At 41.6% G+C, this 27,549-nt stretch overlaps 1 protein-coding gene across 2 annotated transcripts in view; it reads right to left on the bottom strand.

The window, feature by feature from the left end:
* Positions 1-26,120, bottom strand: part of dclk1a (doublecortin-like kinase 1a) — a 99,141-nt gene extending 73,021 nt beyond the window's left edge. For both annotated transcript variants that reach the window (XM_036595269.1, XM_036595270.1), the window contains exons 1-3: positions 25,913-26,120; positions 23,513-23,903; positions 21,652-21,998 (exon numbers count right to left, since the gene is read on the bottom strand). In XM_036595269.1, coding sequence (XP_036451162.1) covers positions 21,652-21,998; positions 23,513-23,870 — 705 coding nt within the window. In that variant the 5' untranslated portion in view covers positions 23,871-23,903; positions 25,913-26,120. The remainder of the gene's footprint in view (positions 1-21,651; positions 21,999-23,512; positions 23,904-25,912) is intronic.
* Between the last annotated feature and the right edge of the window lie 1,429 nt (positions 26,121-27,549).

The following is a 27,549-nucleotide window of genomic DNA, read 5'->3' as shown; positions in this document are numbered from 1 at the left end:
GCGCACATGTAGGCGTAGGGAAAGTGTTGACGTAAGGACGTTATAAATTGCACCACATGAAAATGTCAGCCCACACTCTTATTCCTGTGTATGTGCATGTGTCTATGTATGTGTTTGTAGGGGAGCTGAGGTAGAAAATCACACCATATGAAGGGAGACAGCATGAAAAGCATAGACGTAGGTGGATGCCTCTTCATAAAGGCTGGCTTTCTAAGCAATTAGAAGGCACCAGCCAAAAAGACCAGGCAGATTGCACTGCTGCCCACCTCTATATGTTCCCACACATTCAGTCCACAATAATGCCCATCTCTGTTTGTGGATATTAGCCGCAGCCTACTTAGTACTTAGTACTAACAAAGGCTGCCATGCCACACTGCCCTTTTAATCTAAGGTAATGCTGGATAAGCAAAGCAGTGTCCTCAAGTTAGAAACAAGAACGGAGAGAAGGCTGGGAGTCAGAATGGCATTAGACTCCTGGACCCAGACATATCAAACATTTTTAGAGGCTTTTACAACCAAATGGCATTTAGAAAACTGAGCATATGGTATATGGACAACAAGAAGAGTGCCAAGAGTGTATGTCAGCAATGCACATCAGATCTGTCTGATACCTCTACACTATGTCTGACCAGCTTGGAGTAAATACAGCAAGATCTGTGGATCTTGGGAAGGAAAGCCAATGAGAGATGTTGATAAAACTGAAAATCAGAGCTTATTTTATCTCAATCTTCAGAGATTATCTTCATAAATATATAAATACAAGGTAAAAATAATTTTAAAAGTCAAAGAGGAAATAAAATGCTAAGTAAAGAACTAACACATCAAGAAACACCAATAAATGATCTAGCGCCGCATAAAGTTAACAGCGCACAGTAGTCCATGTCTTACAGTTTTCTTGAGATTGTAAGATGGCTACGTTAGACAGCTGAGCATTTTGCCAGAAACCAAAAAATGGCTCAGAGTCTGAAAAGGGATGTGACTGACCCCCATGCTGACTGACAACAGTGGTTTCTGAGCTTTAAACATACAACATTTACAGATATAAGATTTAATTACCAGTTTATGTAATTTAAAATGGACAAACAATAAACTCCAGTATTTTTAATAAACAGAATTAGCAAAATCAGTGTTTACACTATGTTTCACGTATCATCGCTGTCAGAACAAAACCTGCAACTTTACAGGAGATGGATGTTTCTAATTGTTTAATGTAAGTTTGTGAAACCAAAAACCTGGTGCTTTTCTGTTTCTATCTAAATATCCATTCAAATCATGGAAACAGCTGGCGTTTTCAAATTATTCCAATTTACAAAAAAACCCCAAAGTTTAATTTAATTAAATTTAATGAATACAACGGACACTATTTCAGAGAGACTTAATATTTTAGATTTTTAGTAGTGTTTCATATTTTTTATAGAGGTGATTGTCAGATATATAAGCTAAAAATGGTTAATCGCTGTTGTTGGAAGAAAACCTCGGATCTCCAAAATGAAAACTTTACAGGAGAAGGAAAAAACATACTTTACTTTTAATGTTAGTCAATGGAACCAGAATTTCTTTCCAGTCATTTTGGGCCGTTTCTTTTGGTCCATGTTTCATTAATTTACACATAATAAAGGGCAACAGGCATTTTCACAATATGTCAAAAACTCAAAAACGAGATGCAAGGTTTTCTTCCGACAGCAGCGATATATATGCGTGTGATATGTAACACCTGTGGCCTAAACTGAAGCCAAATCTAAATCTAAAAAGTCTGATCCACTGATATAATTTTACGTTTATATTTTGATTGTGCTGTATACAGTGTAGCAATGATATAATGGCTGATATGATTGTCCCTGTGCTCCATTACTTATTGCTCCATTTCTGTGTGGGTCTTCTGCATAAAGCTGACCACAACTATCAGGACTTTCTCGGTTGCTTTCTGATTATTATTATTATTATTATCTGTGTATATGTAGTTCCATTCAGCACTTTATCATTCAGATGGGAAACAAAAGTCTAGCCAGCAATAGCGAACCTACTGTCAGGAGATTGTATGGCATCTGCAATATTTAGCTGATAAAAATATCAGTCAGGCTAACTATAAGTAGACAGTGAGTGAGGCGCTGTCCATGGTGCTGAATCTCCCATTCCCACTGCTGCAGCTTAGATATAATCAAAAAGAACCACCACAAAGCTGGACTGGGGCTCATCTACTATAGCCATACTTACAGAAGTGCTTGAAATTCAATTCACGATAAGACAGACTGATCACTCTACAGGATGTTTAGTATGTTGCAAAACACAGAATCAGACTGGATGTGTTACAGCAGAGGAAATATTAGATTACACAGGGAAGTGGCACTCAGGCCCACTGCTAGCACACTCAGCGCATAAAAACACTGATGGTCTACTTTAACATGATTACTTGATACTATTGATCTGTCCTTGACCAGGACTGGATGGGAATTTGTCAGCATAATGCAAGGGAAAAATCAGATCTGATCACTTAGTGGCATTTCAATGCCTGGAGCAACAGCAAACATTACAATATGCTTCCCATAATTCCTAGATCAGTACTCTTAGAAGAGAACCGGCCTAGGGTTGTGTTTACTGAGGACAGTTTCTGTTTGAGTAAACAGCAGCACATTATCTAAGAAGATGTTTCAGTAACACAGTCAATGATCAGATCATGCCACATTGCTTGGTTAGTCAGTGGAATGTGTTACTACATTTGCATCAGCAGATGTTGGTAATCCTAATGACTACGGTCAGCCTTTAATAGAAGACAATTAGTTTGGGTAAAAACCGTTTCTGATACCGAAAAGAGCTTGTAAATCACTCACGACTACAATGTGAGTATGTACTACTTTAGGCTAGATTGGTTCCAGAATTGCATGGATTCACTCTCCTTTTCTATCCGATATCCAGTCCAGCATTTTCTGCTGATTCCTGATTTTAGATCATTTCCATCTCTACATGCATGAGAGCTTCTAACCAGTCACTGAATGGTTTATTCTCTGCTGTGAGCATCTTAACCAATCATAAATGTTTTTGGGTGGATTGGATGGATTCAGATATAGAATGCAGATCAGCCGTTAAACTACATGCGGACGAAGTCATTCAGTGTGGTTTGAGATTAAATGCTTCATGCTAGAGAAACTTGCTGACTCAGATGTCTTTACAGTGGTGGTGATAGGAACCAGGGGTTGTGATGTCTACACCACAAATATAGCCATTTTATTTACCAGCCAAAACAACCGGTGAACCTACACGTCTTCTTGGATTTTAGATGTAATGTTGATGACGGTAAAAATAGTGTTGTATCTGAAAAAAGTCACAAAGGCCTGCAAGTACCGATCTGAATTCATTTTAAAAACATGTTTTAGGTCAAACTTTTATCTCAGAATTAGTGTAAAACAATGTTTCAGGCATCAGGCAGCGTATTCATAGGAATGTCATGTAATAGATTTCTCTGAGGGAGCGTTTAGAGCCATTACATTCTTTAGAGCCGTATTACAGAAACACCCTAACAATGAAATTGTATCTGTTAAGTCACCATGACAACTTCAATCAGGAACGAATTTAGGATAGTAGGTGTTACAGAATAACAAGTTCATTATTTTGTCCTAACTCCAAATGTTGAAACATCAGTGAAATTCCTCTTTAAGGGTTCAACAATGTGTTTTAGAATAGTGGAAGGCAAATCATGATTAAAATATATAGCAATGAAACCACAATACTGTCCATATTGTGCAACCCTGTTGCGGTTACCTCAAAGACGATCCCACCTGTGATGTCATTTTATTCTAGTCCACATTGGCCACGTTTACATGCAGCCTTATAATCCATTAATAATCAGACTAATAGCTCAATCGGAATAGAACACATCCATGTTTACACCTTAATCAGAATAGTCTAGTCTGATTGAGGCCATTCGGAATACAGTTTCTATCCGATTGATCGAGGTGGGTAATCCTGTAAATAATCTGTTAAATAGAAGAATAATATCCGTGTAAACGCCTGTATCTGATTACATTCCCTATCGGAAAGTTTAAGTCTGTTCTGATCATGTTTGTCGCGTCATAGTGAGAGTTTATACCGTTCAACATGGCGGAGCAGAAACTGGTCTGCAGAGGAGACGAAGTTTATGCTCTGATCTTTAAAAGACGGCGGTGGGACGGACGTCCAGCTTATGTGTCTCAGAACACGACGTCTTCCTCTCGGCCTTCTTTAATAAGGACGTGTGAAGGACGTTTTCCTGGGTCTGACATCATTTTAAAGCGGTTAAAAACACAAGCGCTGCTCACTGCTGCTCGACTCACTCTGGACTCACGTGATGCAGGTTGTCATGGTAACATCTACACTAAGCAGTTCTCTACAGGCGTGCGTAATTGTGTATCGGATTACTTGTAGTGAGCATGTAAACGGACATTTTCCATCCGATTGTTGAGTAGAGTGAACATAAACACCTCAATCTTAATCTATAATCGGAATGTCTTCAATCGGATTGGCAAAAATCTTTGCATGTAAACACATTAAGGGCACTCAGAGTCTAAAAGTGCTACCAGAGTCCATGTGTCCACTGACGGACCCAATGAGGCACTCCTTCAAATGAAGCCGATACCATCTTGATCTCCTAAACTAGGCCTGCTAAATGGCGAGCCGACGAGGAGAGCAGTTACGTAACTGCTCAATTACATAAGGCATCCTGTGTGCCAGCCTGGGGAGAAGCTTAAGTTTCTTTTTTATCATTACAGCAGTATTACTGCAGTGGAGAAGAAAACCAGGCCCACGGAGACAGAGGAAAAAAAAGCTCACGACTAGAGGCTGCTACAGACCAGCTCAACTCCTTTACACTCTCGCTCTCCATCGTTCTTTCTCTATCCCTCTTTACTTCCTCCGTGCGTTTCATCCATTCACACTCTCTCTGCGCCCTTCTGCTTCATTCTGTCTCTGTCTCCGCTCATGAATGAACGGATGGAGGGATGGAGAAAGAGGATGGAGGAAGGATAGAGTAATGATCAACAGGGAGGCATTAATAAATGATGAGGCAATTCATTAGATGGATTACTTAAAGAACCGCGTATTACGCAACACCAAGAGCTCACGATGAGAATAGTCTATAACCTACATACAGTGAGGACGATGCATGACTTACTGCATCTGCTTTTGGGCAAAGCTCGTCAGACACAACCTCAAAACATTGTTTCTCTCTCCAGCGTGTTTCAATTAAGCATCAACACCAGATAAGACTGAACTGTGAGATGCATTTCAGGATCAAAGTGTTAGTATCAAGGTACAGTGGATAAATGATCACTTAGCAACAGACTTAAATAAAGAAGATGGTTAAATCACAGGCACGTGGTTCGTGCTGCAGTCTGTGAGTGTGTGTGTGTGTGTGTGTGTGTGTGTGTGTGTGTGTGTGTGTATGAGAGGGAAGCTTTAACACTTATTCATCTGGTGACAGCTGTGCTCCAGATGTTGCTAGATGAGAATTCACAAGTTTCAGAGGTAAAAGAGTGAGAGTGGTGTAAGTAGAAGCCTTAAAGCAGTGAGACAGTTAATGACACTAACACAGCAGCCTCGCCTGCTGTCTGCTGTTTACTGTGTACAGTGCTTTGGTATCAGATGCTGGTGAAAATGATTGACAGGGAGATTACAACCCCACACACACACACACACACACACACACACTCACACACACACATATCTGTCTCTGTCTGTCTGTTTGTCTCTTTCGGTTTGCAGTTTGATCTCTCGCTTTCTCTCATTGTCTCTCTTTCTCTCTGTCTGTCTGTGTCTCTCTGTCTCTCTACATCTCTCCCTCTTTCTCTCCCTGTCTATCTATTCATCTCTCTGTCTGTCTTTCAGTCAGTCTGTCTCTCTCTCTGTGTGTTTGTCCATCTCTCTCTTTCTGCTTCTCTCTCTTTCTCTGCCTGTCTGTCCCTCTTTCTCTTTGTCTGTTTATCACTCTCTGTTTCTGTTTGCGTCTTACTCTTCTTTCTCTGTCTATCCTTCTCTCAGTCTATCTGTCTCTCTCTCTCACTATGTCTTTCTCACTGTCTCTCTTTCTGTCTGTCTCTCTCTGTTTATAGCTCTTTCTGCCTCTGTCTCTGTGTTTCTCTCTGTCTGTCTGTCTCTGTTTGTTCATTTCTTTCCCTCTGTCTCACTCTTTCACTGCCTGTCTGTCTCTCTTTGTCTGTTTATCGCTCTCTGTGTCTGTCTGTGTCTTACTCTTCTTTCTGTCTGTCCGTCCTTCTCTCAGTCTATCTGTCTTTCTCTCCCACTGTGTTTTTCTCACCGTCTCTCTTGTCTCTCTTTCTGTCTGTCTCTCTCTGTTTGTTTATATCTCTTTCTGCCTCTGTCTCTGTTTCTCTCTGTCTGTCTGTTTCTGTCTCTCACTGTCTGTCTGTCTCTGTTTGTTCATTTCTTTCCCTCTGTCTCTCTTTCTTTGTCTCTCTATCTCTCTCCTCTCTTTTTCCCTCTCACTGTTTGCCTTTTATGTCCTTTCATCTCTGTTTTTGTCTGCTTGTCTGCATGTCTGCCTGTGTATCTGTCTCTTTGATCATCTCTGTCTGTCAAAATCAATTCAAATCAAATCAAATCAAATCAATGTTTTGCTTTACAGGCATGACAGAGTAAGAAATCGATGTTGCTAGAGATCCATGCTGCAGCACAGTACTGCATGATGCTAAAGTCTTAAGTATAGTAATACATGAACATTAACTAACAGTCTCTGTTTGTTTGTCTCACACACATATACTCTCTCTTCTTTTTCACACATCCACACACTTTTCTTCCTTTCGCACATAGTCACACAAAGTGAGAGAAAGTGAGAGAGAGAGAGGGAGAGAGACATTCACACACTAGTGGGCACTAGTCCTCCACCTGGCAGCAATGACTCAGCAAAGCAACAGCAGCAGATCGCTCAGACCGCCTGCAATCAAGCAACCTTTACAGCAGCACTGTTCTCACTGAACACACTGATACAACATACATCACATAACAAAACAACAGGACTGCATTTCAAAGTACTACATATAAGAAACGATTCTAATGTACGGCATCTTCCAGCACGAGCCAGAATGTTTCACTGCTGCAAAACCAGAGCAAGAAACCAAGAGCAGAAAAGACTAAATGAAAAATAATCAAAAACTGCAATGCTGCCACTGCAAAAACAACTTTTACATGGGCTAAATGCATGGAGGAATGCAGTCCAGCTTTTGCTTGTGTCGCAGCTTCAAAACGGGCTTTAACCCCTTAAATTCCAGTTATTAAAGAAGGGTACCACTTTAAAATAAGACTACCTTTATAAAGTGTTTATAATTTAAAAAAAAAATAGTTTGTTAATGGTTATTAGTCATACACACTTCATTAATCATTAACAAGCAGTTATAACACATTAATAAAAAGGGCAAAAGTGAGCTGTTATATCCAAATATGTGATGAAGCTGACAGGTTTAATGTTAACTGATGAAAAAGATAAAGTATCAGTAAACATCAAAATCTGACGTTTGACAGTATAAATGAATGTGAGTTCATTGTTAGGCAAATGACAGGTCACCGTTACCCTTTTTATTTATGTGTTGTAAATGCTTATTAATGATGTTAGGGTCTTCAGGACCTAATACACAACCATTAATAAACTAATTGTAAACTATTTATGAACTTTTTATAAGGGTAGTCTTATTTTAAGTAGGCTATGTTGTAAGAAAAGAAAACTCCTTGGAACCACTCATTCTAAAAGACAGGGCAATCGCAGAATCTGCCCATTGGCTGATATTATAAGTGCGTTTTAATTCAAGACGTTTTCTGTTCTTTTACAAAGAGATTGCAAAATGCAAATGAAAACAATGCAAATAATTTAAACTCTATATTTAACTGAAAACAGCACAAAGACAACACATTAAATGGTGAGAAATTGTATTGTTTTTAGGAAAATATGTGGCCATTTTGAATTTGATGCCAGCAACATGTTTCAAAAAAGTTGGGACGGGGGCAACAAAAGACTGGTAAAGTTGTGTTTTGCTAAAAAAATCACCTGGTGGAACATCTCACAACTACCTAGGTTACATGACTGAGTATAAAAAGAGCATCTCAGAGAGTCTTTCAGAAGTAAAGACGAGGAGGGATTCACCACTCTGTGAAAGACTGTGTGGGTAAATAGTGCAACAATTCAAAAATAACGTGAAAACCATCATCTATGAAATACAATATCATTAAAAAATTCAGATAATCTGGAGAAATTTCTGTTTGCAAGGGAGAAGCTGAAAACCAATATTGGATGGCTGTGATTTTCAGGCTCTCAGGCAGCACTGCATTAAAAACACAAGATTCTGTAGTGGAAATCACTGCATGGGCTCAGAAACACTTCTGAAAACCACTGTCTGTGAACACAGTTCATCACTGCATCCACAAATGCATGTTAAAATTCTGCCTTGCAAAGAAGAAACACTATATAAACAGGATTCAGGAACGCCGCCGCCTTCTCAGCAAAATTTTGTCTGTTATACACCGTATGCTACAGATGTACAGACTAGGAGGAAAATAGCTGCAGTATCCCTTTAATCCTAAGGTGTAATATTCAATAACTACTATAGAACAATTACACAAGTTGTGTAGTTATGAGAGTGTAGAGCATAATAAGCTGGAATGACCCCCAGCAGCTTCCCGGAGTTTAAGAGGTTCAGCTTTTGTATTAATCCTGATATGGGGATGGTACGCCCAAAACTGAGGGGGGGGGGCGGAAAAATACTGCTGACCAAAATGAGTCGAGGAGAGCGAGCCCATATGTCAGAGCCGACATGTCTGACTGTCTGCCCAGCAGGGGTGGGGGGAGCGTCTGCCCCCGCAGTGCTGATTAAATGAGGGACAAATGGTGATCTAAACAAAGGCCGGCTGACGGGGAGACAGACGCAGCAGGCCACTGCATGCCTAATTGAGGGGAGGACGTGTATGCGAAAGCAATAGGGCAGCAAATTAGTTTGCGTCCAGATAGCACACGATTTGATGCAAGTGAACACACGACTGACCACTGATTACAACAATGCTGTGTCTTTGTCTGTGACGAAGCGAGATGACAGAGGCCATCGGTCATGGGTTTTAGTGGGTGCCTGAGCCACTAGAGGAGCAGACAAAATCTAAACAGCTGTCTTGACCCCCAGTGGGAACTTTAAGCAGCATAGCAAAAAAAATCAGATTAGTCACTGTGTGACATTCGATAATAGACATGCCTCTCCATATCTTTCCAAAACGTCTGCATCGTTTTCTCCTTCTATCACTGCTCAGCAGCCGCTGTACCATCCACCATTACTTCCATCAAGCTTTTGTTTTTTTAATAGTAAGATCTTTTTTAAGTACTTTTAATTTGAAGCTCCAAATATTCAAAAGACATGCTGGGGGATCTGTAAAAGGCGCCTGAAACATTGACAGAGTAGAGAATTCCCTGTTCCAAAGCAATATAGTGATTGGTGTAGTGTAGTGGGTAACACCTCTGCCTTCTACGCTGTAGACTGAGGTTCAATCCCCACCTGGGTAAACACCCTACACTATACCAATAAGAGTCCTTGGGCAAGACTCCTAACACTACCTTTACCTAGAAATTATGAAATTGAAAGTCGCACTGGATAAGAATGTCTGCCAAATTCCATAAATGTAAAATATAAAACACCTCCTGCTTTAAACAAAAAAGTTGCATCATTCTTGTTGGCACTGATCTGTGAACTGCCTAAATCAGGGGTGTCAAACTCCACCACTAAAAGGGTCATATTAAAAAATCTGTAGGCCAACTGTGCTTTTATTTTATTTTTACTAAACATTTTGCCATGACCCCATTGTTTGTTCAAAATATACTAAAACTACAACGGCAAAAAATAGATACTTGAACAATTCAAAAATAATATTAAATATAAAGAAATTGTTTTATATAGAACAATAGACTACATTAGCTGCAGATACTGTTAAACCTCTTTAAAGGTCCCCAGTGTATAGTAGGGGTTTTTTTTTATTTTTACCCAATTTTCTCCCCAATTTAGTCGTCTCCAATTCCACCTGCTAGTTAGGACTCCCCCAATCACACGATACTATCAACGCTAGGAGGGTGAAGGCTAACACAGGCTTCCTCCAAGACCTGTGAAGCGAACCACCGCTTCTTTTCGAACTGCCACTCACGCAACGTCATTGGACAGCTGAACGCGCTCGGAGGAAAGCGCCAACCGCCAGATCTGTTACGTCAGCTAACAGACGCCTGCACTGACTAGCATCACGTTAAGTGATGGGGGGAGAAGGAGGGGCCATCCTACCCACCCAGAGAGAGCGAGGTCAGTTGCGTTCTCTAGGACTCCTGGCTACGGACGGCTGTAGCATCCCCAGGGATCGAATTCGTGAAAACGCTTAGACAGTTGCGCCTTTCGGGAGTGCAGTAGGTTTTTTAAAACTGCCCATTCGCTTGAACTGGACACCTGCCATCTTTTTTTTTGCTTTGTTTTTGTGGTGCTGTCCCATAGATCATTGTTGGGAGGGGGTGGGAGCACTAATTACGTTGCATTGCATGCTGGAAACTGTAGTGCAGCTCATAGTGAAATGGGCTAATATTAACAGAAAATTAAAATCATTTTGCAGGCCGAAAAGGATTGTGCCATAGACCTAACTTGGCCTGCGGGCCTTGTGTTTGACATATGGGACCTAGATCCACGCATAAAGTCATCAGAGGTAAGATATAAATGGAAAACAAACTCCACACCTGTTGTGGCAGTATGCTTTAGCTTAGGATGCTTGATGGTTTGGATTTTTTAATATCATATGACCACCAGAAGAGGCAGCCAGGGAGGGGCCCACCAAACGTTTGTGCACAAGGGCCATTAACTTTATGATCCTGGCCTGAACATGAGTGATATCAGGACTTCTGAAACACCAAACAACTGCACGTCATAAAAACAACACGTGCTTAATTGCACTTATTGTAACTGTCAATTGTCGGTTACTTTCATGCACTTTATATGTGAATAATACTGTAGTTTGCACTTCTGGTTAGAAGCTGTACCTGCACTCTGCACAATGACTATAAAGTTGAATCTAATCTAATCTAATCTAATATTTAGACCAATTATAGAGCACCTGTAAACAACAAAATGCACATATTTAAGAAACAGAACACTCAAGGTTCTGTGTTATCAGGAGAAACATCACAGCTGTGAAGTACCAAAGATCATCACATTATTTATGATAACACACGGCCTTGAGTATGCTAATGCTTTCATACAATAGTTATGCAAAATAAAGAGAAAAGTAAAGCAAAGAAGCTCCAAACATTGCATTAAATATGCTTTACACTTCCTTCCGCCAAAAAAAACATAGTACCCTTTTGCATTCCGGACTGAGCCAATCAACTTTCACAATATCAGATTCAGATCAGCTTGTTCAATATTTGCCAGAATAACCTGATTGTTGTTTTGTTCCAGCCAGTCTTATATAACTGTCTTCTGTTCACGTCTGGTAAATTCCAGTTTTCCAGTTCTGCCGTCACAGCTGCTAAATAAAAAGCTTGCTTAAGGGCAACAACATGTTCAGGATTAAATGTAGGTCTGAAGTCATACTGTTCTTTGGAATGTGACAAAAACAGGCTGCAGGCCAAATATTATCTTATAGAAGTTACCTAATGTATCTAGAAATAACATCACGGCTGTGATTTGGTCGCCGTAGATCATCACAGCTGTGATGTTATTGGCGATAACACACTCCTCGAGTGCTCTATTGCTTTAATACAACAGTTAAATAAATACAGTAATAAATTAATAAACTGGGCCGTGAACGCGGCGTTTAATATGTTTTAATGTTCGCAGTTCCTTCACCAAATTATAGTTCCTTAACGAGCAGCTTGGTGCTGCGTCAGAGTAACGAGCTCCGCCCACTCGCTGCTCAGCCGGCAGTTCGTTCTCCAGCTCCTCACACTAAATTCCCAAACTGTCATCACCACTGAGCAGCTTTTCAGTCGGCAGCTGTGACAGAAGAACAGCTAAACAACCTGGAATCAGCCAGAAATGAACCCAATACCATTCACCAAATGTGTAGTCTGATCCTTAAAGTCTGACCAAATCGGCTGTCAGTCAAATGTGATCTTAAAAGTATCCATTTTCCGGATTGATTCAGTGTTCGTGAAAAAAACGTGATGTTATGGCGAAATAACAGCACAGTTAGAGCGCTTCTCAACCAATCAGCTTGCCGGAACTCACTGTTGTATAAACTGAAGTATAAACTTAGTAAGGGTCAGCTGCATCATGAAGTGAGACCTTACTTAGCAACTGGTGCTCAGCAGTACGATACAGTAACTGAGACAAGAAATGTGCTGTAAATCACAAATAACAGCACAGAAACTTCTCAGTCAGTCAAATTATCCTTGTGTTGTATAACAACTACATAACCAGCACAGTAACTAGCTGATTAGATGTCAGCCCATCGTGCCATCTTATTTCATTAAAGGGGCTGTCAACTTATTTTCTTTACGCTTTGTGGGGGGTGAACAGAGCGAAGACACTGAAAATTGGTTATTTTATATGTTCTTCACAGAAAATGAGCAAAGGCCAAGAATCTGAGGTTGAAATAAGAATAAATCACACCATTTTTTTCTTTTGGTAATCATTGAAAATGGGTCCCACAGACCTGAACACCACACAAGCGTTAATAACCTTTCTAACTACGACACTACCCTTCTAGTAGCACGTTTTGTCCATTTCAACTTGTTTGCAAACCTCAGAAATATCAAGATAAATATTGTGTATCGTGAGAGTGTTTTTTTAACTTATCGCCCACCCTTAGTTCGTATGCTGGCTGCAGCAGTTTTAGCACTCGCTTGTGTGTTTCCTGTAGGTAAATAGAGGCTTAGTGGATAAGAATAGATGAGCCATGGCCGCGGCCTAAGCCACTTACCCAGTTTCTACCTCACCCCAGATTGACACGACTCCCCGCTGCCACACACACACACACAGCGCTGCCCCTAGTGACGTCATGAAGGCTATGCCCGTTCCTAAGCAACTGGATCACATCGTCATAGAAACTGTTGGGTGGAGGGGGGGGGGCGTGATCAGTTTCAATAGAGGCAGAGATCATAATGGAATGGTAACATCAGCTAAAATTAGCTCCCTTCAGGTCTACTGTCAGACAGGCGCCACACACTGCCACCTGCCACGAATTTGAGTCCTGAACGTGTATAAAACCCACGTCTCCCGTGTCAACTGATTAAATGAGAGACAGCTATGATGTGAAGAGAGAGAGAGAGACAGAGAGAGAGGGAAGAGAAGGAGGAAAAAAAAGAGAAAGAAAGAGAGATAGGTGGGGGAAAAGAATAAAAAGAAAAGAAGAGAAAGAGAAAGAAGTGAGAAAGAGAGATGACAGATAAGAGACAGTGAGAAGAGAGAAAGTAGAGAGAGAGAGAGAGAAAGACAGAAGCAGAATACTTCTTGATCTTTATTTATTACTATTGTTACTATTACTATTATTATGATTATGATATTATTATTAATATTAATAGTAGTACTTTGGCTTCTTAATTTTTTACATGTTCTAAATGCTCAAGTTTGCTGCTCTGATGATGCTTTGACCACATCTAAATATGGTAATACAAATTTACTGAATTTAATTGACAACAAGAAAGAGAGAGAGAGAGCGAGAGAGGAAGAGAAAGACAGAAAGCCATGAGCGTTTCAAAGCTCATGGCATAGCAGTTCCAGCAGAATGCTTTAATGTGGTTTAACATGGCTTAAACAATCTGACATGTTTTCATTATTCATTTCGGCTCTGTGCTCTTTCTGTCCCCATCTGGCTCAGGACAGCCCGTCTCGCTCAGTCTGCCTTGATGGATCTGCACTGCCAACCAAACGTAACGTCCCAAGCAGTCTGAGCACAGAACAGCCCAGATTTACTCTCTGCTCCAGAAAGCTCTGGAAATCTGTGAGGAATCGGTCTCAGGCCAATGCACGTCTGACAGCAACTGCCTTAGACAAAATAAAGGCGTGTAAAAATAGCAGACAGAGAACCGGAGCTGGAAAATGTGGAAATCCACATTTAGTTGATAAACTGAAAAATACATTACTGGTTAACTGTTAACCAATTAAAACTGTAATTACCATAAAAGTAAAAGTAAATCCCCTCTTATAGCCCACAAAACAGATTTTCACAGCTTACATAACAGATACACTGAATTTCTTAGCCTACATAATAGATACACTGTAAGCTGACACTTGAACATCATATCTAGGTGAGCCTGCTGATCGTCTCATTCCAAAACCAAGGGCAGTAATATGGAGTTTGACAACTCGTTGCTGTTATAAGCCATTCAGACACAACAGCATTAGTGAGGTCGGGCACTGATGCTGGGCAATAAGGTCTGGCTCACAGTATGCATTCCAGGTTAGTGATGGGCTGATCCACATTTTTTCAGTTCCAATCCGAGTCTGATGCACAACTGCCGATAACGATGCAGATTCCGATAAAAGAGCTAATTTTTACCTTAATATTACCATTATTGTTGTTGATATTGTGTTTAAGGCTGTGTTTAAGGTGTTTAATCTTCCAATTACTGAGCGTGTCTGTAATGGAGGCTGCAGCTGAACTGCTGGTGTGGGACCCCCTGCACCTTTTCCTCTGACGCTCTACTCTGTAGTTGTACTTATGAGAGACATAATGGACTCACATCTGAGGTCCAAATATCAGTTGTGAAGCTCAGGGCTTTTGGGTCGTCTGCTGGAAGTTTATCGTGTTTCTGGAAAGCATCAGGAACAGTCGCTGCCTGGTGGTGTCTTCCTGTCTGTTAGCTCAATCAGTTACAGACTGAAGTTGCCGCGGTTTCATGGATCGGGGCCTTGTCAAGGCGGAAGGGCTTGTGTGGTCTAGGGATCTTCAGAGCTAAGTCGTCGGGAGCAGTATGCTCCTGGTAGGGTCTCCCAGGGCGAACAGGTCTGGAGTGAAGACCAAGATTAACTCGATCCAAAAATCCTCTATGAAAAATGGACACAGACGATCGTGTACCCTGCCCGGGAGAGGGTCACTGGGACCTACCCCTGGAGCCAGGCCTGGGGGTAGCGTCCCCGGCGAGTGCCTGGTGGCCGGGCAGCCCACGTAACCCGGCCGGGCTCAGCCCGAAGAGGCAACGTGGGGAGACCATGTGGGCCCACCACCCGCAAGGTCCAGCATGGGGGAGCGGTGCAGTGCCGTATAGGCAGTGGGAGATTGCGGGGGGGGCCCTAGTGGCCTAGGCCCCTGCGGCAGAAACTGGTAAGATGTGGAATGGAATCTGGATCTGTGACGTGTCTGTTATGTTATGTCACATTATGGCGGGTTCATGGTCCAGTGCAAGCTGCGGACTGGAAAATGGATCAGTAAGTGTCCGTCTTGTCCGTCCGATATTCTATGAGTGAAGTGAAGTCAATATCAGACCCAATACCGATATAGGATCGGATCGGTCCCATCTCTATTCCAGGTCAACCCAAAAAAATGTGAATGTTAGAAAGGGCTGAGGTCAAGGCTCTGTGCAAGAAGTTTTATGAAGCTTGCACAGGGACATCATCATGCTCAGACAGGAAAGGGTCTTCCGCAAACTGTTCCAAGTTCTAAGCAGATAAATCTGCAGAACGTCATTCAATATACTATGAAGGTCCTGAGGAACAACTGCTGAGCCTACGGTTTTTGTGTGCTACATACTTCAACACCCAACAGCCTCATTCTACCGCCTCATGGATGAGCTGTTGTTGCTCTCCCAGATGTTTCCACTTCACAATAACAGCACTTACAGTTGATCTGGGCAAATCTAGCATGGCAGACATTTGACAACCAGACTTGTTGGGAAGGTGGCATCCTATCACAGTGCCACAATGAAAAAAGCTGAGCTCCTCAGTGAGACCTATTCTACTGCCAATGTCTGTTAATTGAGAATACATGGCTGATGTTTGATTTTATGCACCTATTAGCAATGGATGTGGCTGAAAAAGCCCAAAAGTTACAAGTGTCCACATACTTTTGGCCATGTAGTGTATGTGGTACTCATGCAGATGGAACTCAGTGATCCTTGGCAGAAACTACAACAAGGTGTGAATTCTGATGCGTCATCAATGTATGTTACAGTATGTCACTCTACATGCTGAAGCGACGTTGGTTCGACATTTCACTGGGGCGTCTCTGGTGGATTGGCTCACACTGAGAGAGGAATGAGAATAAGGCCTTGATCTACTGTCTCCAACCTCATTATACAGGTTAACAGCATGCTGCCCCAAGACACTGAGATCTACTGCAAGACCCAAAAACCCACTTCCTCTGATCCACAAGCTCTTTGACTGGGACAGACTCACACCCAACACATGAACTGGTCTGACCGGACGTATGGACTGAAATAAAATTATATGGTACCAAAGATGGGGAAAACAAATTGTACACAATAGACCTCTGTGGTGCTTTGTAATTTTGTAATTATCTATATGTTTTTTAAGGAACTCCTATACTGGTTTTACCAATGAGATAAAAATTGATGCTCTTTTTGAAAATTACCCCTGTGGTAAACAAAAATGTTCCAACACTGAACAGTTTACATTATGTAGTACAGTGGAACGCTTTTTGGCTGTTCTAGAAAATTGGTCCCACCCACTGAAAATCAAAATGTGATTGGCTGATTCCACTATCACTTTCTAAAATTATGTTGGTGTCACTTTCTAAAATTATGTTGGTGGTTAATCTAACTTGTAAAGCCTTCTGATCGTCTCCTGAAGGCTTAACTAATGAGGAAGCTCACTCGGTTATCCTGATTGTATGGTTTTGAACTCCTTTGTTTCTAATAAAAAGTTGATAGTGAAGAGTATTACTACAATACACACACACAAACACACACACACACACACACATTATCTAAGCTGCTTATCCTCCTGGGTCGCCAGGGGTGCTGGAGCCTATCCCAAGGGTCAAGATGGCAGGAAACTCCCTGGACAGGTCGCCAGTCCATCACAATACCGTACATGTAGAGTTTAAATACAAGCATGATGATTCAATGAAGTAAAAAGTAAACTAAAAAATTGCAGACATGTATTTTTTAGCATCCAGTAATCATTAGGCCTTTTCTAAATGTCTAAAAATCGCTAAGCGTTCCACTGTACTACATAATGTAAACTGTTCAGTGTTGGAACATTTTTGTTTACCACAGGGGTAATTTTCAAAAAGAGCATCAATTTTTATCTCATTGGTAAAACCAGTATAGGAGTTCCTTAAAAAACATATAGATAATTACAAAATTACAAAGCACCACAGAGGTCTATTGTGTACAATTTGTTTTCCCCATCTTTGGTCATGTGCACCAGCATTAGCTGGCCTCCCACAGGGGCGCGAGCAGAAATGAGCTCTATCATAGACGTGTCTTTTGTCTTGTTTTTATCCTGAGTTTTTGGGCTGAACTAAAAAAACTAGCTCTAATTCTCTGGGTTCACCACTAATATGTAGCAATGCTCCTATCTCACTATTTAGCAATGCAATTCAAATGACACAGTGATATTTGTGGAAAAACGTATGTAGGATAAAATCTATCAGTGTTAGAATTTGTCGGTTAACCACAGAACGTGATGGAGGTGAACTGTGAAAAATGCCACTCATTTTTCCCATAGCTAAAAATGGCTTGTTCGGCTGCTAATGGCTAACTATAAAACAAAGACATCCTCAGAGATCTACAGCATTTCTTCTGCTTTTCTCCTGGTTGAAAAAAATAAAAAGATCAAAACCACTTGCATTAGACCTCTATGGCACACAAACCAAATGCACGGCACTGACTTAATCCAGAAACACTGGAATACTGACCAATGACAATTTCTGGTCTTAGCTCAGTTCCCAAACTTGCTCACTCAACTTGCCATATAAAAGCACTTTGCAGATGGATTTCAGTTCTATGGATTTTCTCAAGTCCTCTGAAACCTTTCCTGAGCAAAGGTCACATTCTAAGCTTTACTGGAACTGTAGTGTTAAAGCTGTGATTAAAAGGGCTCCACTGCTTATGATAATGAGTCCTAACCCCCATCTGCAGACATTAGACAGTAATATACAAATTGCGTAATCAGAGAGATGAAGAGTGAGTAAAAATGAAAAAAAAAATAGAATTTTTCTTCCGCAGTTCTTCTTGTTTTGCACCATCTGGGGCGTGTGCCTCTCGATCTCCTCCTAAAACCTCTTTTGTATCAGTACGTAATGAGCGAGCTATGCTCCTCTACAGTCCTGCTCCCTCCCTCTCCCTTGTCTTTGTTCATAATTGCATAATCAGAGGGAATTCTGAGCGGGGCCAATCTGGTTCATTACGCGGTGCCTTCCGGCCCAATCGATCTCCGCACTATAAATAGCGCCAACCATAATGCTCTTAACACATCGGAGGGGCGTATGGAACTGCATTGTTTAATCTTTGAGTTCAGCTTCACATTAAATATGATAAAGAGGAAAGTAAAACTACAACAGAACACCGTTTCATTAGCTGACTGTATCGCTTCTTCTGGAAGAACACTATCAACGCTGGTCCCCTTTTGGGATGAGCCTACTAGATTAGAAGCAAATCCCTATATGTTTTCACACTGTATACACACCAGAAATTCAAGGAATTCATTCTATAGTATGAGTATATAGGATGATATTAAGGGAAACAATAGCCACACGACCACCATGCAAAATGGCTCGCCACAGTTTTTATAGAGTGTATCTGTTCATGGCTGTATATCATCACTGCCTTATCATGTCTTGTAAAGGACAGCCGTTCTTTTCTTTTTCTGTACATTTCATGACAAACTAACCAATAAAAATGGTCCAAAATGATATGGAATAAAATCCAGGTACAATAAAGTACATTCAAACTATGAACGTTTTTCTGTCCTTCTCTTTTTTTAGAGATAAGGGGACTTGGAGTTTTACGACTGCAATGATGTGTTCCACAAGCTGAAGGTTAGTAAAGGAGGATAAAGCTGAGGAACGCTTCTCTCTCTGAGGAGCTGCTGAATAGCTTCACAGTGGCTTCAGCAGAGATGAACGGGCACAGACTTCACAGAAGGAGCAGCACTGTGCACCATCTAATTAGTGTTTGATGAATTTCAGCCAGATGGCTTCGTCTCATTTCCACATTTTACCTGTCTGAACACATATGCATGTAGAGAGAGAGACAGACCGACAGACAGACAGACAGACAGAAAGAGATAGATAGAAGAGAGAGACAGAGAAAGAGATGAAGACACAGGGGGAGAGACATAGAGAGAGAGGGAGAGAGCAAAAGAGACAGAGGCAAAAAGAGAGATATAGAGAGCAAAGGACAGAAGAGAAAGAGAGACAGACAGAGAAAGGGAAAGAAAGAGAGAGACAAAGAGAGGGGATGTAGTTGGAGGATCAACAGCGTGAGCGTGACTGAGTCAGTGTGTGTGTGTGTGTGTGTGTGTGTGTGTGTGTGTGTGAGACAGACTGCTTGAAGTGCTTCGTGTGTGTAGAGAAAAGGAGCGGGAGAGAGGTAAAATAAAGAGAGAGGTAGAGAGAGAGAGATGTAGAGAGAGAGAGATGGAGAGGTAGAGAGGTAAAGAGAAATGGAGAGAGAGATGTAGAGGGGTAGAGAGAGGTATAGAGATGTAGAGAGAGGTAGAGAGAGACAGAACTATGTATCGAGAGACAGAGATGTAGAAAGGTAGAGAAATGTTGAGACGGGGTAGAGAGATACAGAGAGATGTAGAGAGAGTAGAGAGAGAGGTAAATAAAAGTAGGGAAAGAAGTAGAGAGAGATAGAGAAATGTAGAAAGAGAGGCAGAGGGGGCTAGAAAGAAGGAGAGAGGCTGAGAGATGTACAGAGACTCAGAGAGGTAGAGAGAGCAAAGGAGAGGGACAGAGAGAGGGAAAGAGAGGTAAAGAGAAAGAGATATAAAGAGAGGTAGAGAATGAAGGAGAGGTAGAGAGAAACAGAAATATAGAGAGATGAACAGACAAAGAGAGAGACAGAGAGAGGGAGAGTGATAGAGGGACATAGAGAGAAATATAGAAAGGGTAGAAAGAGGTAAGAGCGATAGAGGGAGGTAGAAAAATAAAGACAGAGAGATGTAGAAAAGGAGAGGTAGAGAGATAGAGAGGGGTAGAGAGAGCCAGTGAGATGTAGCGAGAGATAGAGAGGGACAGAGGGGCAGAGAAAGAGGTAAAGAGGTAGTACCCCTTGTTTTCGAGGGTCACGTTGCCCCTTGAAACTGAGTTACAGGGTAGTGGTAGGGGCAAGGGGTGAAATGGGAATTGGCTGTAGAGAGATGTACTGATGCAGAGAGAGGTAGAGCGAGAGAGAGGAAGACAGAAAGACAGCAGTAGTGATGTAGAGAAAGACAGAGCGAGGTGGAGGTAGATAGCGAGAAAGAGAGAGGCGGTGATGTAGAGAGATACAGAGAGAGGTAGAGATGTAGAGAGAGGTAAAGAGAGGTGGGTGGAATTTAAAGGAGGGTGAATGCTGAGCTATTTCTGTGCGCTGAGAGCGGCTGACAGATTTGGAGTCTGCGTGGGCTCAGACACAGACTCTCATTCATAAAGCCCCTGCATCTCTCCCATCACAGAGGACCACAGGTCACAGCCAGGCTTTTTTCTGCTCTGCTTGACCCACATGGATCAGACCTTAATATAGACTGTTCAGAGGACTCTTTAGAAGCCAGATGAGTGGATTTACTGTAAAAGAAGCTCAAGCTTTCACTGGAGTAAGCTGCATTTTGTTGGAAAATAATTTGTGGAATCAAAACGTTGTCCAAAATGCAGGCTCTACACTTTAAAGGAACACTCCAGCATTTTTCAACCTACTTTCTATCAGCCACATCTTTGACATATAATTAATTAGAATGGACAATAATTTCAGAGCATTTTGCATACACAGAAAAAATTTTTTTTGACTGAAAAATCACTTACAATAGAAGCCAGTGGGCTTTTGCTTTAAATCAACCAGTATATATGCAACAGATAGAGGTTAAGTTAAAAAATGTAGGGTTGTGCCTTTAAGGCAGGGATGCCCAAACTTTTTGTCTTGGGCATATACAAATAAAGAAGGCAGGTAGGTTTTGCATGGAGTTGTAGATGCAAAGAACCTCATGAAACGGGCTTATAACACACTCATTCACTCACATTTAGCAGCAAAATATTCTCCACAAGGGGGCATCGTTAGCCCCAAATAAAGCTTTTGAAGCTTCATAACAGCAGTTCTCTCATTGGGTAGGGGGGCAGGGTTAGGGGAACTTTCTGATAGGCCAAATCAAACGGCTCCACAGGTCAACTTTGGCTGGCGGGCTTCACTTCAGGCAATCCTGCTTTATCAATTTAAAATGTCAATACTTCAGGATGGCCAAAGAAGTGGTTGGGAAATGTTGAGCTATAAAGTTTGACTCATTTATCTGGCTTTGAGCACCAGGCTTATAGATCCACTGATTAAAGTCCACAGCTGATTAGTGATCAGTGATCACTGAGCAAACATCCACTGATTCAATTACATACATCACTGATCTTAGGATTAACTCTCATCAAGCAAACTCACATGAACATTGCCCACAACAGCATGAATGACAAATCCAACACAAGGCAGAAAGTTTGAATCTCTTTTTGATAAAATAATTATGCTATAATGCAAAGAACATCAGTGACGGCAATCAGAGAGATAAACTATCGTACCTGCTTTCCCTCCAGGGTGTAAATTCTCTTGACAATGCCCGAGTCGAGCTTTATGGCGTCCGTGATGTCGGTGAGGACCTGCTCGAAGGAGTGCGCCGTCTTCTTGTTGAGCAGGATGCGCACGGCCTTGCGCGGCTTCACCCCGCTGCGTACGATGGTGACCAGCTTGGGCCTGATGAAGTCTTTGTTCTCTCTGGCTTCGTTGGGCCCTGTTTTGGAGCTGGACAGTGACGGAGGGCATCTGGAGCTCACCGAGGCCTTCACATTCACAGACCAGTTGGGGTTAACGTTCTTCGTATAGTCGAGCTTTTTGAAGGCCTCGATAGATCCACACACATAACTCTCTCCTGGAGTAGAAAGACAAATGACATGGACAACAGATTAGGACTGTCGCTATTGACTGGACTCACTTTTAAGAAGAAAAATAATAAAAGCAAAACTTATTAGAACAACAAACCATGAACAGAATTTCAGAATTTTCATATCTTTTACAAATATCATTTAAAGGGTCCATATCCTACATTTTGTCTTATATATTTTCCCCTTCCGGTCCAAATATGAGGTTTGAGTGGTTTTACGTACCAAAAACATTAATAACATCGTAATATTCGCTAATTCATTTTTACATGACTATTTTTGAGGCTTAGTTTCCATTTACAGACAATATGGACTAGGGAGTGAATAAAGCATTTTAAACCATGAATAATGTTTACATCCCACATCAAACTCAAAAAAGCGTGGAAAATCAGGGTTTCTATGATATGGGCCCTTTAAAAATATCAACAAACACTATGTGGACACATATCGCTGCTGTCGGGACAAAACCTCGTATCTCCATTTTTGGTGTTTTTCAGCTTTTGATATAATTTGAAAATGTCTGCTGCCCTTGACATTGTGTATAAATTTCATGAAGAATGGACTAAAACAAATGGCCAAAAATGACTTGGAAAAAAGTCTGGTTCCCTTTACTTACACTGAAAGTAAAGAAGGTTTTTTCCTTCTCCTGTAAAATTACCATTTTGGAGATACGAGGTTTTGTTTTGTCAACAGCGATATGCATTATTCACTGCTAATTCCTCATGAAGGAACAATTTAACCAATGATTTTTTAAATTGAGTAAGGGAGTTTATTTTGTTTGCGTATGGAGAAATCAGAACAGTCCTCCAATATGATATGAAAGCTTTATGGCAGAGCAGTGATTGCATAACAGTGCGAGCACATACTTCAAAAGGGGTTTCTAAGGGAAAGCACCACAGGCAATACGCTCAAGCAAAGTCATTAAACACTCCACCGGGACCAACTGATTGATGTCTCTGTTGAAATGCATTGATTTGTCCCACGCATTTCAACAATGTCAGAATTTGGTGAGTCTGTAAATCAGGAGCCTGAGAATCTGTTGTAATCATATGTAGCTTAACCCCTTAAATGGCCCAGACCCACAGCCGGCCCAAAGTTTTATTACACACTTTTACGACTTAAGAATAGCTCAGCCAGTTTGCATCAAATAACTAGCCTTAGTATGTAATAATCCTGAGGTTTTAAGGGGTTAATGCATGTAACGTTGCTCAGTCACATTGGAAATTACATTGCACTTAGTACATTACTAGACAGGCCTATCCCAATTGCTGTGTAACTGAAATGACTCTGTGTTAAATGGTTGAGAATGAGTGCCAGTATTCCAGCATCTATCTCTGTTGCTGTAGTCGTGATAGTGGACTATGCTGGGCTAGAGGTCAGTGCATTGTTTCTAATCAGTATGAAAAGCTCTTCTGCTGAGTGAGAACCTGCAAAGTACATGAAGACACAAGCACAAAATATTGATGTTTTCACTCTGACAACATTAAGTCACTTCAGTTCTCACCCTCCACCAGCTGTTCGATGCTGGTGATCTTCTTGTTTCCATCAATGGTGTAGATGGTCCGGACCCCTTGGGGCAGGTTCACGTTGTCGGCCAGCGTGCGCGTGAGGTCAGCCAGCAGGGCGTCGAACGACCTGAACCTGTCGGTGGACACGGCGTACACGATGCCATGGAAGTAGCGGTCACCGTTGCGGTAGAAGCGCACCTTCTTGGCCCTCTTCTCTGAGCTCAGGGCCCTGAGGGTCCGTGTCCGGTACAGGCTGCAGTGGGCGCTGTGGGTGGGACTGGGCAGCCCATTCGCCCGCGAGCTGCCACGGCCTTTCCGCTCAGCTTTGTCCCTCTCGTCGAAATGCTCCTCCATTTCTTGCCGAAGGTGAGAGAGCCAAGTGCTAAACTGTAATGAAGACATACAGGAATTGCTTGAACTGGGTAAGATTACGAGGATCTGCTCCTGATTAAGACTGATAAAGATACACTGATAATAAGTCAAAGTGAATCGGAAGTAATAATGCATTTTCCTTCTGGGCTGTTTGTGTTTCCAAGTAAAACATGGTATCGGTCAGGGTCTCTGAGCTAGCTGAGGGTTGTTGTTCAGCGAAAGGCGAGAGAGGAGGAGAGGGAGAAGAAACACGATATTATTTGTTATTTGTTATTATTATTTTTCCCCCCCACTAGTGCAGAGTGACATAACCAGAACTCCGAGGATGTTTTAGACGTAGGTAAAAGCTATTACACTTCCAGCAAAGATTACAACAAGAATACAAGAATTTTGTCTTTTCAATGGTTTGGCATTAGGGATGAACGATTAATCGGATTTATATCGAAATCGCAATTTTGAAGAGCTGCAATTTTTATCATAGTCTTATAGTTTTTTTTCAACTACACTTTTAAAAAAGATGGTTATTCAAGGGTTCTTTAGTAAAGAAAATGGTTCTATATAAAACCGTGAACCCCTCAAAGAACGCTTTGCATGATTAAATGGTTCCTCAGACTGATGGAGAATGTGCTGTAGATGATTCTATATAGAACATTTTTGAAAAGGGTTCTATACAGCACCCAAAAGGGTTCTTCTATTGTTATAGTGTCAAGCTAGTAACAGTAGCAGAACCCTTCTGGGTGCTATACAGAACCATATACAACACATTTTCCTTCAATCAGAAGAACCGTTTCACAATGCAAAAAAACATTTAATCAGGCCAAGGGTTTCTTGAGGGGTTCATAGTTCCATTTTCCTTACAAAGAACCCTTAAAGAACCGTCTTTTTGGAGCGTGAATGTTGATACGTTGTGAGGTTTAAGTAGGGAAATTTAACCTAATCACACGGAGCTCTTGAACTGCTTTTAGATGACTTTAATGAATCAGAAACAACCAAACAACCGTGTGCTGTGACATCACAACCGCAAATAACTGGGAGGCTGGTGCTCCGTGTTAAGAGTTCAAGCCTCAAGCCAGAAACGTATACGCTGGTCTTATTACTCAAAAAAAGACTCAGACATCAGTTTATAGAAAACATTCGCAATTTAAACCATAATTGCAATATTGGACAGAAAAATCACAATTAGATATTTCGCCAAAATCGCTCAGCCCTATTTGGTATGATGAATAATATGGCCAGGAACATCAGCTAACAAAGTAAAAAGGTCAGTTTTGATTTCAGGTTGACTTTAAAGAGAGGCTACATTTGTAAAGACTGCTTAAGCTACAAGATTATTTAGGTTCCATGTGTAAAGGCTACTTAGGCAGCATTTAAAGAGAAAAACAGGTTACCTTTAGAGGGACAGGCTACTTTTGTAAAGACTTCTTGAGTTCTATTCATGAGCACAGCTTAAGCTCCATTTGCAAAGGCTGTTTTGTGGAGCTGTTTCAGGGCTGAATTTGTTGAAAGTGGGTTCATTTATAAAAACAAACTCCATTTCCACAAATTCCAGGCAAGGTTTGTAAAAAGATAAACCAGCTTAGACTACATTTTTAAATCTGCGTAGGTTTCAAAGCTCTCAGCTTTGGTGACAGTGTCAATGCTACGAGTTCCATACTGACTTTAGCCCTCATACAGCATCTGATATGAAGTACACAACGCCATTCTCTGTGGTCTGTACGTTAACATTAGCTAAACATTTCGACCATGTACTGTCATACAGCTAGCTTCCTCTCAGAACTCTGCTAGACTGTGAATTTAAGGACACTAGCAGAGTTTGGAGAGGAGGCTACAGCTACTCCTGCTGTATCATCCCGAGACACTGTAGCTATGATCAGTTACGACGTCAGAAAACTAATATCCACAATGACTAAACCAGACAATTCAGGAAACACATAAATATACATTACAGACTGTCCTACTGACTGCAGCTTCAACTCTCTCCATGGCAGGTAATTCAGACAGACAGAATGAGGGGATTTACTCACTGAAACAGTGACGAGAGGCTCAAAGAATTTCAGAGTTTCTTCTGGGCTGCCGAAATGTGAGTCGTGATCCTGGCCGGTATGAATCGTGTGTTCTCCTCTTTGTTGTCCTCCCTCACTCTCTCTCTCTCTCTCTCTCTCTCCTCCTGCGCTGCTGCTGGGAGAGTGAGGAGGTTGCTGCTGGATCCTCCGCGTCGTGTCCTCATTTGCATTCGCCCCTCCCTTATTCAATTACGCAGTACGCACGCCCCCGCGCGGGACTGACGGGTTTTCCTGCTCGTATTCTGACAAGCCCCGCCCACTGTGCTGGGATTGGCCAGTAGTTTCGAAATGAAATAGAAAAAAATCATAAAAAATAAAACAGAATGTAACCTAACGAGCACAAGTAAACCTAGAGGTGGGTAATCCAGGTCCAAGAAGTAAAAAAACCCTCCCCAGGATTTTGTTCCAACTGCTTGACTTCTCTAATTTGCTCCAACCAGCAGCAAAGGTGTTGAGGCAGTTGGAACAAAATCCTGGGGAGGGTTTTTACTTTTTGGACCTGGATTACCGACCTCGATACTCTTAACAGAAGCTGAGAAACACACAGCGGCGCTCTCACAGACAGACAACCAGGCTAACCAATCCCAGCGGAGGGGCGGGGCTCGTCTGAATACGAGTGGGATCTCCCCACATACACCTCGTCTGTCGTGCCTCCTCTCACTCACACGGCCCACCTGGAAAGCGGAGGGAAAGAGCATGAAGCAGATTATTCAGATGTAGAGCCTAGAAACATCACACCGGACCGAATATGAACAGAATATGACTGTAAGGAATCATAAAGACAGCAACATCTTCCAGCTGATCAGCTTCTTTTTTTAACAAGGCCAATTCTTAAAGGGGAACTCCACCGATTTTGTAAAATTACTTAATCAATCGGTGGTTTAGATGTGGGCAAAATCATTCAGAGTGGGTCGGGGTGAAATGCGCCTTTATCAAGTCAAAATTGTTCACCATTATAGTGCTGGGAACCAGATGTCTGAAGCATTGAATGGGTCCCGCTAAGTTATTACAGAATTGATTATTGATTGATACCTGAGACATTGTTTTGTGATAGTTTTGTTATAAAGTTTTGGCCTAAAACGTATTTTTAGTATAAAATATTACTCCAGGATCACTTCTGTGTTTCCTGTCAAAACCACATTCTCAGCTGAGATCAATGCGCGCGAGTGAACGTGCTTTTGTAGTTACTAGCTACAGCTGTTCAACACGGCTAACACCGGTGTTGTATCCGATTCAGTTCCCCCTCAAATTCACGCTCTGTTTGACAAATCAGATCCTTGGAGACGTGTTTACTGAACAGATAATAATGCCAAGCAACGCTGGAACTACGGAAAGTGAGAATGTTAAAAAAAAGGTTTGTACGGCAGCTGCAGTCACCCAATCAGCGACAAACAGTACAAACAGTATTTATCAGTATGATTGTTTACTGTGTATTTGAACTGAAAATAATATTTATCACGGAATCTCAATTGTGCTGCATTATCTTGGGTGAATTTATATTGGGGGATGGGTGAAAACACATAGTTCCACTGTAGACGTTGTTCAGTGAATGCAGCGCCCGAGGTCCCTTGTCAAAGGGAACGTGAATTTGAAGGGGA

The sequence above is a fragment of the Colossoma macropomum genome, unplaced genomic scaffold (genome assembly GCF_904425465.1).
Source record: "Colossoma macropomum unplaced genomic scaffold, Colossoma_macropomum, whole genome shotgun sequence".
Classification (NCBI taxonomy): Eukaryota; Metazoa; Chordata; class Actinopteri; order Characiformes; family Serrasalmidae; genus Colossoma; species Colossoma macropomum.
The sequence above is the reverse complement of the archived record's forward strand: the minus strand, read 5'-3'. Positions and strand labels throughout refer to the sequence as shown.